This window comes from Guyanagaster necrorhizus (genome assembly GCF_019112545.1).
Source record: "Guyanagaster necrorhizus MCA 3950 unplaced genomic scaffold BT62scaffold_19, whole genome shotgun sequence".
Lineage (NCBI taxonomy): Eukaryota > Fungi > Basidiomycota > Agaricomycetes > Agaricales > Physalacriaceae > Guyanagaster > Guyanagaster necrorhizus.
The window spans coordinates 112,429-126,731 of NW_025064898.1; the positions used below are offsets into that span (position 1 = coordinate 112,429).

Below are 14,303 nucleotides of genomic sequence, written 5' to 3' on the forward strand. Positions count from 1 at the left end.
TCTCGCACACTTCTGGGAACTGATAGAGCTTTTTCAGCACATAAATTGGGACCGGAAGTCTATGTACGAGAAGTGGCGCATCTGACAATGGCCCAGCCTGTCCCCCCTGCCTTATTGTGCACCGGTTTTTGCGCCTAGCGCTGCTAGTTCCCCCGAGCTGTGAAGGTCTTGCTCTATAGGTTAGGTCACGCTGCAGAACGCACATATTCCAAATGACCTGCTTACACTGCGTACAGACATGCATACTGTTTCACGTCGGCTTCGGATGCGATCATGGGTAACCGTGCGCCTTTTATTAGGAAATTTTTTCCCACTTCAGCTGTCCAGCCCGCTGTGCTGGCCTCTCTATAACTGCCGGGGCCCTCGCCGACACCTGTGGAAGATATTTGTTGGTCGTCGTCAAGAAACCACAGACCGAGGATGCCGATTTTGCTCGCACATGGCTTTCGCGTGGTCGAGTAACTAGTACCTGACTGTCTTCGATGTTCATCAGCAGGGGGATATATATCCCATGGGCTTCAACGTCTACTCTCATTGTAGCAGAGATAGAGATGGGAATTTTGCGGAACCAAAACGCGTACCCGGAGATCTCCCCCTAGGTTCCGAAATGCCTCCGTGTCGTTTTCCACGGTGATAGAACATATAAATGAAGGGTCTATCTTAGCCGTGAGGTGATATATTTCCGATTACAACACCGTCCCACAACGCGGAGACTAATAACCTACGTTCTTTATCTCCTCATAACGATTTCATTACAGCTCATTCCGGGTGCGTTCTTGCCGTGTGCTTCACGTTGTTCCATTGATTGCCGACCCTGGGCAGCTCCAGTCCTTGAGTCTTTCGCGTTTTTGTTCCTTTACGTCGCGCAGAAATTTGCTCAACTTTCGTTCCATCCTAATTCAACTCCCGCACCGGGAGGCCGTAAGTAGCACGCGTTTTTCCGGCAGCCTAAAGCTAAATGTTTCTTTTATAGGTTATGCTCGTCAGTGCATGTACTTGTCATTGGAGGCTTATCGCAACATAGTTAAAAATGTTGGAAGCCGTGCTGATATCGCGGCTTTGTGCAGGGTCTCGAAAGGTTTTCAGTACGCCGCGGAACGTGCGCTTTATAACACGTTGTACATGCAGGATATCGGGACAACAATGCTTCTTTGTGCCACTCTGACGGAGCAACCGCGCGTCGCGGCATGTGTGGATGCCCTCACCTTGCACGCAGGAGCGTCCTCAGAAGACGAAAGTGAAGAGGAGGGGGAGGAAGTTCCACATGTCGAAGAGCTTCCGGAGGGGTACTGGCCGACCATCTCTCTCGCATTCCGAAAGCTTTCGCGGCTACGGTACCTCAACATTCATATAGGTCGTGGCGTTCCATCATCGAACACCTGGATTCTGGACGACTGCCCATTCCATCTCAGGAGCTTCCATTGTGATCTCGACTGGGACGCACACCTCGTCAAGTTCTTAGAAAACCAACAGGATCTCGACGATCTGTACATCATAGACTACAAAGATTCTCTTATGGATGCATCCGTTGCTCCACCCACCACCATCTCCCCTCTCTCCGCCAACTCACTTCCTAACTTGGCCACTCTAGAATGCACCTTTACCGAAGCTGCTGCGGCTTTGGCGCCTCGGCGTCCTCTCATACGTCTCAAAACGTGTTTCTCACGCTCAGACCCCGACGCGAAAAGGGTCGAAATGACGACTCTGTTTGCTAAAATCCAATTATCTACCGCTGAACTCCGTTCGCTAGATATAGCGGATTCGACGTATGAAGAGCCTTTCTCGGTCGAGCTTCTCAGCACCATCGTTGGCATGTCGAGGACAGCACGTCAGCTTCGATACTTGGGCACTCTAGCTTTGCCCGTCGCTGGCCGAGAGGTCAGGACCTCTTTCGCCCATTATCTTTCGTTTTTTGACGGTTGCCTTTGTGTTCGATGAAGAGGTTGCGCTTCTACGGGATGCTGATGAGGCTTCCGAGGCTTGACTGCATCGAGGTGGAGGTGTCTGGGTGGCAGCCGGTTCCGTCGACCTTGGCCGCGTTTAGGGCGCTGGCGAGTGAGCTGCGCTTGTATTGCCCGACGGTGGTGATGGTGGTTTTTGTACATGAATTCGAGAGGACGGTGATCACGTATGTGGATGGGTTGTATAGAATTGATGAGGAAGTTGGTCCTGAGCTGTTGTGGAGGTCGGACCTCTAGGTCAGGGTTTTGTGGTATGACTCGTTGTGGTATGGTGTACCAGGGATGCACGTTGGACTATCGACTCGTCAAGCATCGCTCTTGTATTTCATGTTAATGCTCGGCTATATACCACTAATTGCTGTAGCTTCCGCGAACATATACATATGTAGGTTATCGTTGGGATGGGCTCGCCATGCCACGTAGGGCATATTCGCCCCCCTTCGCCATACAATTCTTTCTCTACACTTATTTCATCCGTTTGTATCTTTACCCCCCTCTGATGTAGTCCATCTTCTTTCGGCTGTAAACGACCCTAATATAGTACGAGTCTTGTTGTACCCTCAGTGACGCCGGGGGATATGACTACCAGGGGACAAATGTGCCTCAAGAAGTTGATGGTACCATCTCTTCCTTCTCGCCCTTACTTTAGTCCTAGAAAACGGGCTGACGAAGCAGCATGTGTGAAGAAGCGGCACACCGAGACCTTGTCCAAGACGACTATTTTTAGTTCCCTGAAGACATGACGTCGACTACATCATTTGTGTCTATTTTAAGCACGCTTTTCATCGCAGATCATATTTTTGACCAAAGGTTGGACCAAATAACCAGGGTATATAAGGAGGGGGTCACGTCCATGACTTTCGCGGCCACCACTTTTCTTCACTAACTCATTCTTCGCCATGTCCAACTCTGTTTCCAACATGATGTCTGGTGACTCCAGGTACGTTGTCGCCGTCGTTGGGAACATCAGACGCGTCACTTACCTGCTGCCCCTACAGCAAGGCCAGTTACCATTCAACTTTGCAAAGGGGACCGTGAAGGAGGTGGTACGTCGCGCAGACATGCGCTTTTCTTCGACACACGATGTCGACATCGTCTGCACCTTGCTAACGTCAGTTTTAGATAGGCAACGCCGTTGGATCCGACTCCATGGCTCGCGACGGCAAGAAGGAGCACACCGATGGTGAAGCTGAGACCACCGCCACCAAAGTCCAAGGATACGCCAAAGCGACTGCCGACTGCGTGATCAGATACGGTCAGTTCGTTGTAGGTTTGGTGACCGGCAACACCAGCGACAAGATGGCTGGTATGTGAATGGAGGTGACGTCAAGACCGAGAAGGCCAGGGCAGAGTAAGAGATGAACAAGTAGACGTGGTGCTTTGAGGTTGGGTTGAATACTATTCCAGTTTCAATATCTCAGTTGCATGTATATAATGTTATAGATCACCATTATAATAATGTATATGTAAAGCATTCACGATCTAAGCATCTGAACATATCAAACCGATTTCTAGTCCGTCATCGCTGTAGCTCATTTTCACATTTCTATATGTTTTTCCTCATTGTATTCCTCAAGACTTTGGGAATATCTACAACTCGACATCTCGTGTTCTGGGTAGACATACTACTTATACTGTCGAGAGGTTCTGCCAACACCCATTGTCAGACCTTACAGATTCCCTCTATTTGTTGGATTAGCAAGCAGGAGCTCTGTTGTATCCTGCTGGTGGAGCTTGATATCCCTTTATGTCAGGATGGACTATATATATTGAATACAGTCCATCAAACACCCTCACCACATTTCTGCTTATTGCTATGCTGTGTGAGGGTGAGTATCTACTTATATTACTTTGTTTATGTTACTGATTGGTATCCTGTAGTCTACATTATAGCTAACAGTGTACTCTATTAGGTGCTATGAACACATGTCACTTTCTTAGAGGTTATACAGCCCTGAGAATTACTCTATCCCATCCTTCATACTCAAATGACTTCTGCCATTGCTGCCTTGACTACAGGCCTACCATTGAATGTTCCCACACTGAACACATCTGGTGACAACTGATCCATCTTCTACCTCTGCTTTTCCACTGGTGTTCAAGCCAAAGGGAAATGGGATCACTTTGATGGATCAAAGCCCAAACACTCTCTCATTGCACCCACAACAGCTCTCATGGCTGAGCTAGATGAATGGGAGAAAGATGAGGCTGTAGCCAAGAACTTCCTGCTCTTGAAGATCCCTGACTCAGTTGCTATGAAGATTCAGCATCTTCCCACAGTTGCTGTAGCCTGATCAAAGATCAAAAAAGAGTTTACCAATAAGAGCAGCTATGCACAAACCAACCTTCAGCAGCAGTTTATGGAGTCACATTGCCCAGCCAAAGGCAATGTTCATGAGTTTCTTGACAGTCTGTCAATGAAATGGGAGTCATTAGCTTTCATCAGTATCATCATCTAGGAGAAGGATTACTGCTCAATGATTTTCACCTCTATTCCTCTCTATCTTTGTTATGATTTTTCCATTCTTCTCCTTGATTAACCTCTATTTATACTTAGTCAGAGTGCTAGAACAGGCACTTGAGACCATGGAACAAAGCTTAGTCATCACCACTAGCCAAGTCTGTCATTGTCTTTTGATACAACAGCATTGTCTGACAATGCACAACTAGCCTTTTATATATGATAGTGACATCCTAGGACAATGGGCACAATGAACCCAGAAACACACAATTAGCTGTAGTATTATTAGCAGACCTTGTACCATATTTAAGACTGCTCACTCTTGCTGGTAATCCTCAGCTTCAAGCTAAAGTTTATTCACATCATTCTACTCTCGAGCCAATTCCCTTTGGCCTTGTGACACACCAGTTTAGAATCACATTAGTGGACTCAGATGACTGCCTGAAGTGCAAGGCAGCTTCTGTTTATCATGTGTTTCTGTTTATGTGACACTTGGATCTAATAATTAGCTTGAAGCTTCTCCTTCTCTTTTCTCATACACATTAGTGTGGAGGAAACTGAATGCCCTCTATCAACACAACAGACCCGAACTTTGACTGAGAATTCTTTGAACTCCTTTTTTCTATCATCAGAACATTGTTAGGATTGTTGGTGATCATCCAGCTATGCTGGAAATGCTATTCAATCACTGTCTGGGTGTTAGGCCCAAGCATCATATGAGCAAAACCACATGATAAACAGCTGTCCCTTTGCACTTCAAGGGATCAGCTGAGTTCATGGAATTGGCCTTCCTTCTGTGTGACTTAAGGTCGGTTATTAGACTTGAGATAGAATGGTGGTTATAAACTTTAGCTCAAAGCTGGGGTATACCAGCAAGAGCTATGGGTCTTAAATACTGTACAGGCTATGCTAATAATATCCCTACTAATTGTGTCTGTCTGTATCCATGGTGCCTGTTGTCCTTGAGCATCATTACCATACATAAAAGGCTGCTTGTGTATTGTTGAGCATTATTGTGTGAATTGATTTGATGGGTGGGTTAGTTGTGATGACCAAGCCCTCCCACTGTTCCATGTCTCCTGACTAAGCATAAATAGGAGTAAGGTCATAAGAAAAAGGGAAAAAAGTGGAAAAATCATAACATTACCCCCTTCTTAAGACCATCATCCCGATGGCTTAATTTAGGGATAATTCATAGTCATGGATTGTGTCCTCTGCCGACATTTGTTTTTTATTTACCCATTGGTTGGATTCAGGTCCATACCCTTTCCAACTGACAAGGTAGTCCACTGTAGTTGTCATACCACTGCCTTTTGCTTTGACTTTTCTGAGTTTATGGTTTAGGATTTGGTTGATTTCATAATGCTCTTCATCGTCAATTAGGTCAGGTGGAGGTGGAGGAGGGCGTTCTTGATTTGGGAACACTGGGGCAATGTATGGTGAAAGAAGACTTTTGTTGAATATGTTGTGCACCTTCCAGCTGGCTGGCAGGTGAAGTTTGTAGGCACTTTCTCCTATTTTTGAAATAATAGGGAAGGGGCCAGTGCATTTATCTGCCAATTTTGGTTTTGGTTGTGGTAGATGTAGGTTTGTCATGTCTAGCCAGACTTTGTCATTGGGAGAGTATATGTGCACTGGCTGTCGATGCTTGTCATATTGGGTTTTTATTGTCGCTGTGGCCTTTTCGAGGGCGGCTTTTGTTTCGGAATGGATTTTTGCCATGTCAGCAGCAAAGTCTGTTGATGCAGAGGTCGTTGTTCGGTGATATTTGGGGTGGGCAATATTGGGATGTCACCCATAGTTGACAAAGAATGGGGTTTTCCTGGTTGCTGAATGGATGTGATTATTATGTTGAAATGCTGCAAGTGCTAGCCATTCGACCCAGTCGTCTTGCCAGTAGTTGATGAATAGTTGTAAGTATTTTTCAACTTCTTGGTTCGCCCACTCTGTCTGCCCATTGGTTTGTGGGTGATATGCTGTGGAGGCATTCCGTTTGATTGCTAATAGTTTGTAGAGATCATCAAGGAACTTAGAGACAAATTGTGGTCCTCTATCCGAGATGACCACTTGGGGCATGCTATATTTAGTGTATACTTCATCTCGCAAGATTTTTGCTCACCCTTCCAAGGTTAACTCTGTTGAGCAGATGATCAGAATGATTGCTTTCGAGAACCAGTCAACAATAATGAGGATGGCATTATACCCATTGCAATCAGGTAACCCAGTGATCATGTCGACTGAGATATGGGTCCATGGAGATGATGGAATCTCATTTGGGTGAAGGGGGGCCACTCGGGATTGCATTGAAGCCTTTCCCCTTTGGCAAGTTTCGCAGGCTTTGACATATGCTGTAATGTCATTCTTCATCTTGGGTCACCAATATTCTTGTAGGACTAATTCCTTGGTTTTGGCAATGCCTGGGTGTCCTGCAGTCATGTGATCATGACTTATGGCGATAATTTCCCCTCGGAGATCCCAGTCCCTAGAGATATAGATTCTCTCATCATAGCAGATTATTCTGTTCTCTTTTGTCATCCCCCTTTCATGGTTAAGGGATGGGATGACCCTTTGATCCCATTTATGGCTATCACGGGTTGCACTTTTGATCTGTTCATGAATTTCCTCCTTCATGAACATTATCATTGCTTGAAAGTGTTCGGGTCACAGGATGGTGACTCCCATGTTGTCATTTCCTCCCTGGTCATGATCTGCACATCGAGATAGGAGGTCAGCCTTCTTGTTGGCTATTCCTGCCTTATGATGGAGGGTATATTGGTATTGGGTGAGCTCCATGACCCACCGGACCTGTCGGTGATTTAATTTTTGGGGCTGTTGAAAATATCAGAGGTTCTGGTGGTCAGTCCAGATCTCGAAGGTTTTGGAGGCTCTGATCAGATAGTGCCACCACTCTTCTAAGATGAGCATTATTGCTAGTAGCTCCTTGTCATAGATCTCATAATTCCTTTCTGTTGTGGTTAGTGCTTTTGAAAGAAATGTGACTGGTCACCATTTTCTGTCTTGCTCCTGAGAGAGCACCACTCTGATCGCCCCCTCACTGGAGTCAGCCTCCACTTGGAACCTCCCTTCTTGAGATGGTATAGCAAGGATGACATCCTTGGCTATCCACTGCTTTAGGTCAGTGAATGCAAGTCATTGGGAGCTTCTCCATCTCTATAGGGTATTGCTGGTGAGTTGAGTCATTGGTCTGATGATTTTGCTGTAGTCATGGATAAATCATCGGTAGAAGTTGGTAAAGCTGAGGAATGACTGCAATTCCTTTTTCTTCATTGGTTCTGGCCAGTCCACTATCTCTGCCACCTTGACCAGATCTATCCTGATGCTCCCTTCACTAATGATTACTCCAAGGTACTCTGTTTCCAATACCTCGAATTCGCATTTCTTAGCCTTGAGGAATAGTTTGTGTTTCCTCATTAGGGCAAGTACTTGTCATACCAGGCTTCTGTGTTCCTTCTTTGTCTGGGATATAATTAAGATGTCATCCAAGTAGATTGTGACTTTTCCAGTGGTGATGAGATCCCTGAATATGTCATTCATCATCCATTGAAATGTGACAGGAGAATTGGTTAGTCTGAAAAACATGATGGTGGACTCGAACAGCCCTCAGTTGGTCCTGAAGATGGCCTTCCATTTATCTCCTTCCTTGATTTGTATGTTGTTATATCCCTGTTGGGATAGCAATCCCAAGTGAGTATGAGAATGTACTTGAAGATACGATGCCAGTCAGTAGCAGCTGACTTGGATCATGATCCAGACTTATTTAGTATCTCATAGAAAGATCTCGAAGTAATATGAAATGTATTTAAGTAGAATGTTTCTCTCTCAAGAGGCTAATTCTAGTTCTCTGTTACATTACTCTACTCTCTACTTACAACAGGTTATGGGCCCCGGCCATAACTGAACTTACATTGCTACTCACTTTGCACTCTTTCATACTTTACATACACACGTAGAACTGCATGGATAGCCAGTCTATGTATAGAATTGACCCCCTTAAGGGTTCGGAAAATTATCTGACATAGAAAATCAAGATGATCGATATCCTAATTGATTTAGAACTGATTGATTATGCAGATGGAAGCATTCCAGCCCCGGCAGATACAACACTGGTGGCAGATTAGAAGAAGAGTGATAGGAAGGCTCTTTCAACAATAAGATTGTGGGTTTCTGATGGTCCACTGGTATATATTGCTGGTTCAAAGACTTCAGCAGAAGCCTGGAAAGCTCTGGAAGATATGTATGAGTCTAGGGGACCCATGAGAATTGTCCTTGTTAGAAGGTGTTAAGCCCAAACTCCACGTGACTATCAACATGTGATGATAAACCGATAGAACCGCGCACTTCAGGTTAGACTATCAGAGTTCACCGAATGTCAATGATGTCGATGTGGACCAAGGCGAAGCGACTGGCTTTAGCTCGAGGTAGAATGGTAGTGTATAAACTTTAGCTTAACGCTGATCTATCACAGTGAAAACTGTCTACTTAAATACTGTTCTGTTATCTCGCTATAAATAAGTATTCACAAAAGATATTGTCTGCTGTAGAGCTGTTTCCCCTTATCATTGCCAGACTCCCACAAAAGCTGTTGTCTTGCTGTGGAGCTGCGGTTGTGCACTGCAATTTGAGGACAAAACGAGCATTGTCTCTCCCTTCACAGCACACAGCAGTGTGGCGGGGATATGACTGTTTTGGGTTGCTGAGCTAAGCATTCTCTTGGTCATGCGTCCTGACTAAGCGAAGATAGGGGTCACTTCCGGAGAAAAGGAAAGGAAAATAGAAGAAAAATAGGAAAAATCGTAACATTACCCCTTCCTTAAGACCATCGTCCTGATGGTTAAGTTAGAGTAGACCCCCCCCCCCCTTAGGAAGGAGGTGGCCGATCTGCTGGACCCGTCCGTCGGTTGCAGGTTCATAAAGACTTTAACCGATTTGTCGTTCATATCCTTGTCGCAGGATCTCGAACTGCGAGAGCCCTGATTGTTTGGACATTGCTCTTCACTGTATGTTCCCACAGAGTTATCTTCATCGTCCTTTTCCAGTTGTCATCTGCTGATGGTAGGTCGATGTATTTCCTCAGGGGTAACATTAAATGTAACCACCCTGTTGTCGACCCTGTTGATGCGTTATTCATAGTCCTGGATTGCTTCCTCGGCGTCCATATATTTTTCGTTGACCCACTGGTTTGATTCTGGTCCATATCCCTTCTAGCTGACTAGGTAGTCAACAGTTGTTTTCATGCCTCCGCCTCGTGCTTTAACTTTTCAGAGTCTATGGTTTAGCACTTCATTGATTTTGTAGTGTTCCTCATCGTCGATTAGTTCTGGAGGAGGAGGCGGTGGTCATTCTTGGTTTGGAAAGGCTGGTGTGATATAGGGTGTCAACAATGCTTCATTAAAAACATTATGGATTTTCCAAGTTGTTGGTAGTTGCAATTTGTATGCGGCATTGCTGATTTTTGTGACTACTTTGAATGGTCCGGTCCGTTTGTCAGCTAGTTTTTGTTTTGGTCAGGGTAGATGGAGATTTGTCGTGTCCAACCAGACCTTGTCATTGGTTAAATAATTATGTCCTGGATGCTTGTGTTTGTCATACTGTTTTTTCATCGTGATAGCAGCTTTGTCAAGTGCTGCTTTGGTCTCCTCATGGATTTTTGACATCATCGTCGCAAAGTCCATCGAGGCCGGTGTTGTCGTATATAGACGACCAGGTTGCACAACTGGTGGGTTCCATCTATAGTTCACAAAGAACGGTGTTTTGCCCGTTGCAGAGTGAATCCTGTTGTTATGTTGGAATGCTGCTAGTGCCAGCCATTCCGTCCAGTCATCTTGTCAGTAATTGATGAAAAGTCGTAAATACTTTTCAATTTCTTGATTGGCCCGTTCCGTCTGGCCATCAGTTTGTGGGTGATATGCTGTTAAGGCGTTTCATTTGATGTTGAGCAGTCGATACAAGTCGTCCAAGAATTTGGAAACAAATTGTGGTCCCCTGTCTGAGATAACCACTTGAGGCATGCCATACTTTGCATAAACCTCATCCCGTAGTATCTTTGCCCATCCTTCAGATGTTAATTCTGTGGAGCAGGCGATTGGTATGATTGCTTTCGAGAAGCGATCGACTATGACGATGATCGCATCATAGCCATCACTTTCGGGAAGTCCAGTTATCATGTCTACTAAAATGTGGGTCCATGGTGATGAAGGGACTTCATTTGGGTGTAGTGGGGCTGCTCTGCGTTGAGTTGAGGTTTTGCCCTGTTGGCAAACCTCGCAAGCTTTGATATATCAGGTGATATCATGGTCCATTCTGGGCCACCAATACTCCCGTAGAACCAGTTCTTTGGTTTTTGCAATTCCAGGATGTCCAGCGGTCGCATGATCATGACATGTGGTGATGATATCTCTACGTAGCTTTTGGTCTCTGAGAATGTAGATTCGTCTATCATAACGGATCAATCCCCCTTCCTTTTTTAGTCCATGCTCATGATTGAGCGATGGAGCGATCCTCTGGTCCCATTTGTGTGGATCCCAAGTGGCGCTTTTGATGCGTTCATGCATCTCCTCTTCGATGGGCATGATCATAGTGCAGAAGTGTTCTGGTCGAAGCAGAATGACTTCCTTGTTGTCATTCCCTCCTTGGTCATGATCAGCCCTTCGACTGAGTAGATCGGCCTTCTTGTTTGCCATCTCGGGTTTGTAATGCAATGTGTATTCGTATTGCGTCAGTTCTGTTACCCATCTCGCTTGCCTTCGATTGAGTTTCTGTGGATGTCAGAAGTAATGGAGGTTTTGGTGATCTGTCCAAATTTCAAATGTTTGAGTCGCTCCCACGAGATAATGTCGCCACTCAGATAAAGCGAGCATTATGGCAAGTAGTTCCTTGTCGTAAATCTCATAGTTCCGTTCTGTGACTGTGAGTGCTTTCGACATGAAAGCGACTGGTCGCCATTTGCCTTCTTGTTCTTGTGACAGCACGGCTCCGATGGTGCCTTCGCTGGAGTCTGCCTCCACCCTGAACCTCCCTTCCTGTGTCGGAATGGCGAGGATAATATCCGTCACCAGTCGCTGTTTCAAGTCATTGAATGCCGCTCGTTGAGAAATTCCCCAATCCCATGGGGAATTTCCGGTTAATTGTGTCATGGGTCAGACTATCTTGCTGTAGTCTCGAATAAATCGCCGGTAGAAGTTTGTGAACCCAAGAAATGATTGTAACTCCTTCTTTTTTGTTGGTTCTGGCCATTCGGTTACTCCAGCCATTTTGACAGGGTCCATCCTGATGTTTCCTTTGCTGATTATGACTCCAAGATATTCAGTTTCTAAGACCTCGAACTCGCATTTCTCGGCCTTGAGAAAGAGTTTATGCTTTCTCATAAGGTTGAGCACTTGCCGTACTAGTTGTCGGTGCTCTTCCTTGGTTTTGGACATGATTAGGATGTCGTCCAAGTAGATTGTGACCTTTCCAGTGGCAATGAGATCTCGGAAGATGTCATTCATCATCCATTGGAAGGTTGCTGGCGAATTGGTGAGTCCGAAGAACATTACTGTGGGTTCAAATAGACCGTGATTTGTTCGAAATGCGGCTTTCCATTCGTCCCCCTCCTTTATTCGTATGTTGTTGTATCCCCATCGTACGTCCAATTTGGTGTAGTACTTGGCACCTCTGAGTTTATTCATTAACTCAGAGATCAGGGGCAGTGGATAACGATTTTTAATCGTCATTTCATTGAGCTTTCGGTAGTCTTGTACTGGCCGAAGCTTTCCATCCTTCTTTTTTACAAAAAAGAATGGGGATGCCATTGGCGACTTGGACGGTCGAATCCTTCCACTGGCCAAATTCTCCTCGAGGAATTTGTCTAATTCCTGTTGTTCATTATTGCTGAGTGGATATGTTTTGCAGTCCAGGTTGGCATTAGCATTCGGGATTAATTCGATGGCATGGTCCCAGGGTTTAGGTTCGGGTAGTTCGTCGAAACTGTCTTTTTCGAATAAATCCCGAAAGTCTTGTGCCCATTTGGGTACCATTTCTTCGAATGTCCTCTCCTCCCTTCCTGCATTGGCTTTGGTGGCTAGGTCATTGGCATGATGCATAGCACAAATGTCAATGGCCCTTTCTAGATCCACCACTAAGATGGTTTTCCCATCTTCCATTTCTTGATCCCATTGATCATCAGGCTCTTCGTCTAGCAGTGTGAATGGGGTTTTTCGGCATTGACATCTTGTGAAGATGATCCATTCAGTTTTCCAGTTGATCAGCGGGTTGTGTCAGATTAACCAATCATGACCTAGGAACACCTCCTTTGTTCCTAGATCAGTTACTGCTAAGTCAATTCATTCAGAGTGATCCCCGATTGTGAGTCGAAGTTCCACATACTCCGTGATCGATCCAGCTTGGTTTTTGGTTCCGTCTGCATTATAGACTGGGATGGGTGCCGCAGTGGCGTGAGTAGGGAGTTTGTGCTTGTCGACGAAAGCTCAATTTATAGAACTCCCGGTACATCCACTGTCTATTAGTGCGGTGACCTTGTGCATCTTTCGAGAAGTAAGTGTCTCGATTTGGGCTTTAGTTAAGAGGTCTCTTCCAGACATCTTAGCTCGTTGAATGAATTTTCGTGGCCCATGTAGTTCGTCGAGCCATTTGAGGGCCCTGCTTCGTTGTGCTTCTCGCATCCCCTCGACCATATCGTCGATTACTTCTTCTGCTCAGCTTCGGTGTACCCAATTTTTGAGTATGGCCTTGGCTGCGGCTTCGTTTTTTGCATCTTTGATGGCCCGCCAAGTCCATTCAGTATCGAATGGACTTAGCCAATCGGTGGGGCTCTCTGCCTCTGTTCGGCCCTTCGGCGGTTGAGCTCGCCCTATAGAATTAGTAGGGTGAACAGATGGTGACGACGCACCTTTGGGTTCTTTTTTCCTTTTTTGGTTGGATGAGATAATTTCCTGAGGCGATTCTGGTTTCAGAGTAATAGGGTTGGGTATATTCGAATGCATGCATAATTTAGACATAGGGGGTGTAACTACAGAAGGAGAATTGTCAGTCTGTCCAGCAGCTTGTGACCTATTACTCAAGTCCTTGGCCGAGTCAGTGGAATCGCTCACTGCTCGGCCTCGCCTTTTACCTCCTCGGGCTTGTCTTCTCGCCCGAGGTCTTCTTCCTCCTTCATTAGTTCAGCAATCTGTGCTCGAATATCTTCTCTAGTGCACTTGTTCTTCTTCTGCGGACAGTTCCGTGCCATGTGGCCCTTCTGGCCACAATTGAAACACTTCCCCCCTTTCTTGAGATGGTCCACATCCATCGGCTGACCCGTTCCGGTATATGTGGTGCCTGTACTGGTTTGCTTCGTTCCGTAAGAAGTTGGGGTCGAGCTGCCGGGCTTTGTGGATGAGGCCGCGTTAGGGGTGGAGGGCTTCTGACCCTGTCCCTGGCTTCGATAGCCGTAGGCGAGATTTGTCGCCTCTGCCCTCTGCCGCTGTCATTCCTTGTACATTCCGATGATTCGGACCTTCCACTCGTCATACCCTACTGGGATGTCACGTCCCAGGTCCGAGATCGTGATGAGATAGTTAGACGGCAATCCCATCTTCATGTATTTGACCATGTGGCCGGTGTCGGCTACATTGTCCCATACCCCAGCAAGCCTGCTGAGTCGTTCTAGTTTGTCGAAGTAGTCTGTGGCCGCTTTGCCGGCCATCTTATACTCCTTCATTTTTTGCTTGTGTACTTCTTAGACCGCGGGATCGGTGAATTTCTCCCTGATCATCTGTTTGAAGACGGGCCATGCAGGGTATCAATGATGGTCCCTGGTTGTCGACCAGAATGAGAGGGCAATTAAGACCCACCAGGTCTTCACCTTGTCTGCCATGTGGGTA

General features: G+C 45.9%; 2 protein-coding genes across 2 annotated transcripts; both read left to right on the forward strand.

The window, feature by feature from the left end:
• The first annotated feature begins 591 nt into the window (after window positions 1–591).
• On the forward strand, window positions 592–2,323 carry BT62DRAFT_249998 (uncharacterized protein). Its single transcript, XM_043180236.1, has 3 exons — window positions 592–921; window positions 974–1,878; window positions 1,941–2,323. Exons 2-3 carry the CDS (start codon window positions 991–993, stop codon window positions 2,196–2,198), a joined length of 1,146 nt encoding a protein of 381 aa, XP_043037565.1. The 5' UTR covers window positions 592–921; window positions 974–990; the 3' UTR covers window positions 2,199–2,323.
• A 537-nt stretch (window positions 2,324–2,860) lies between these two features.
• On the forward strand, window positions 2,861–3,345 carry BT62DRAFT_921355 (uncharacterized protein; the record flags this gene model as incomplete). Its single annotated transcript, XM_043184296.1, has 4 exons — window positions 2,861–2,901; window positions 2,932–3,007; window positions 3,084–3,267; window positions 3,293–3,345. 4 exons carry the CDS (start codon window positions 2,861–2,863, stop codon window positions 3,343–3,345), a joined length of 354 nt encoding a protein of 117 aa, XP_043037566.1.
• Window positions 3,346–14,303: the final 10,958 nt, after the last annotated feature.

What these genes read in the sequence shown, in the direction of transcription:
- BT62DRAFT_249998 (XM_043180236.1), top strand. Translation starts at nt 991, where the DNA reads ATGTACTTGTCATTGGAGGCTTATCGCAACATAGTTAAAAATGTTGGA. An exon ending in TGCCCGTCGCTGGCCGAGAG is followed by an intron (nt 1,879 to 1,940) that starts GTCAGGACCTCT and finishes TGTTCGATGAAG; the next exon opens with AGGTTGCGCTTCTACGGGAT.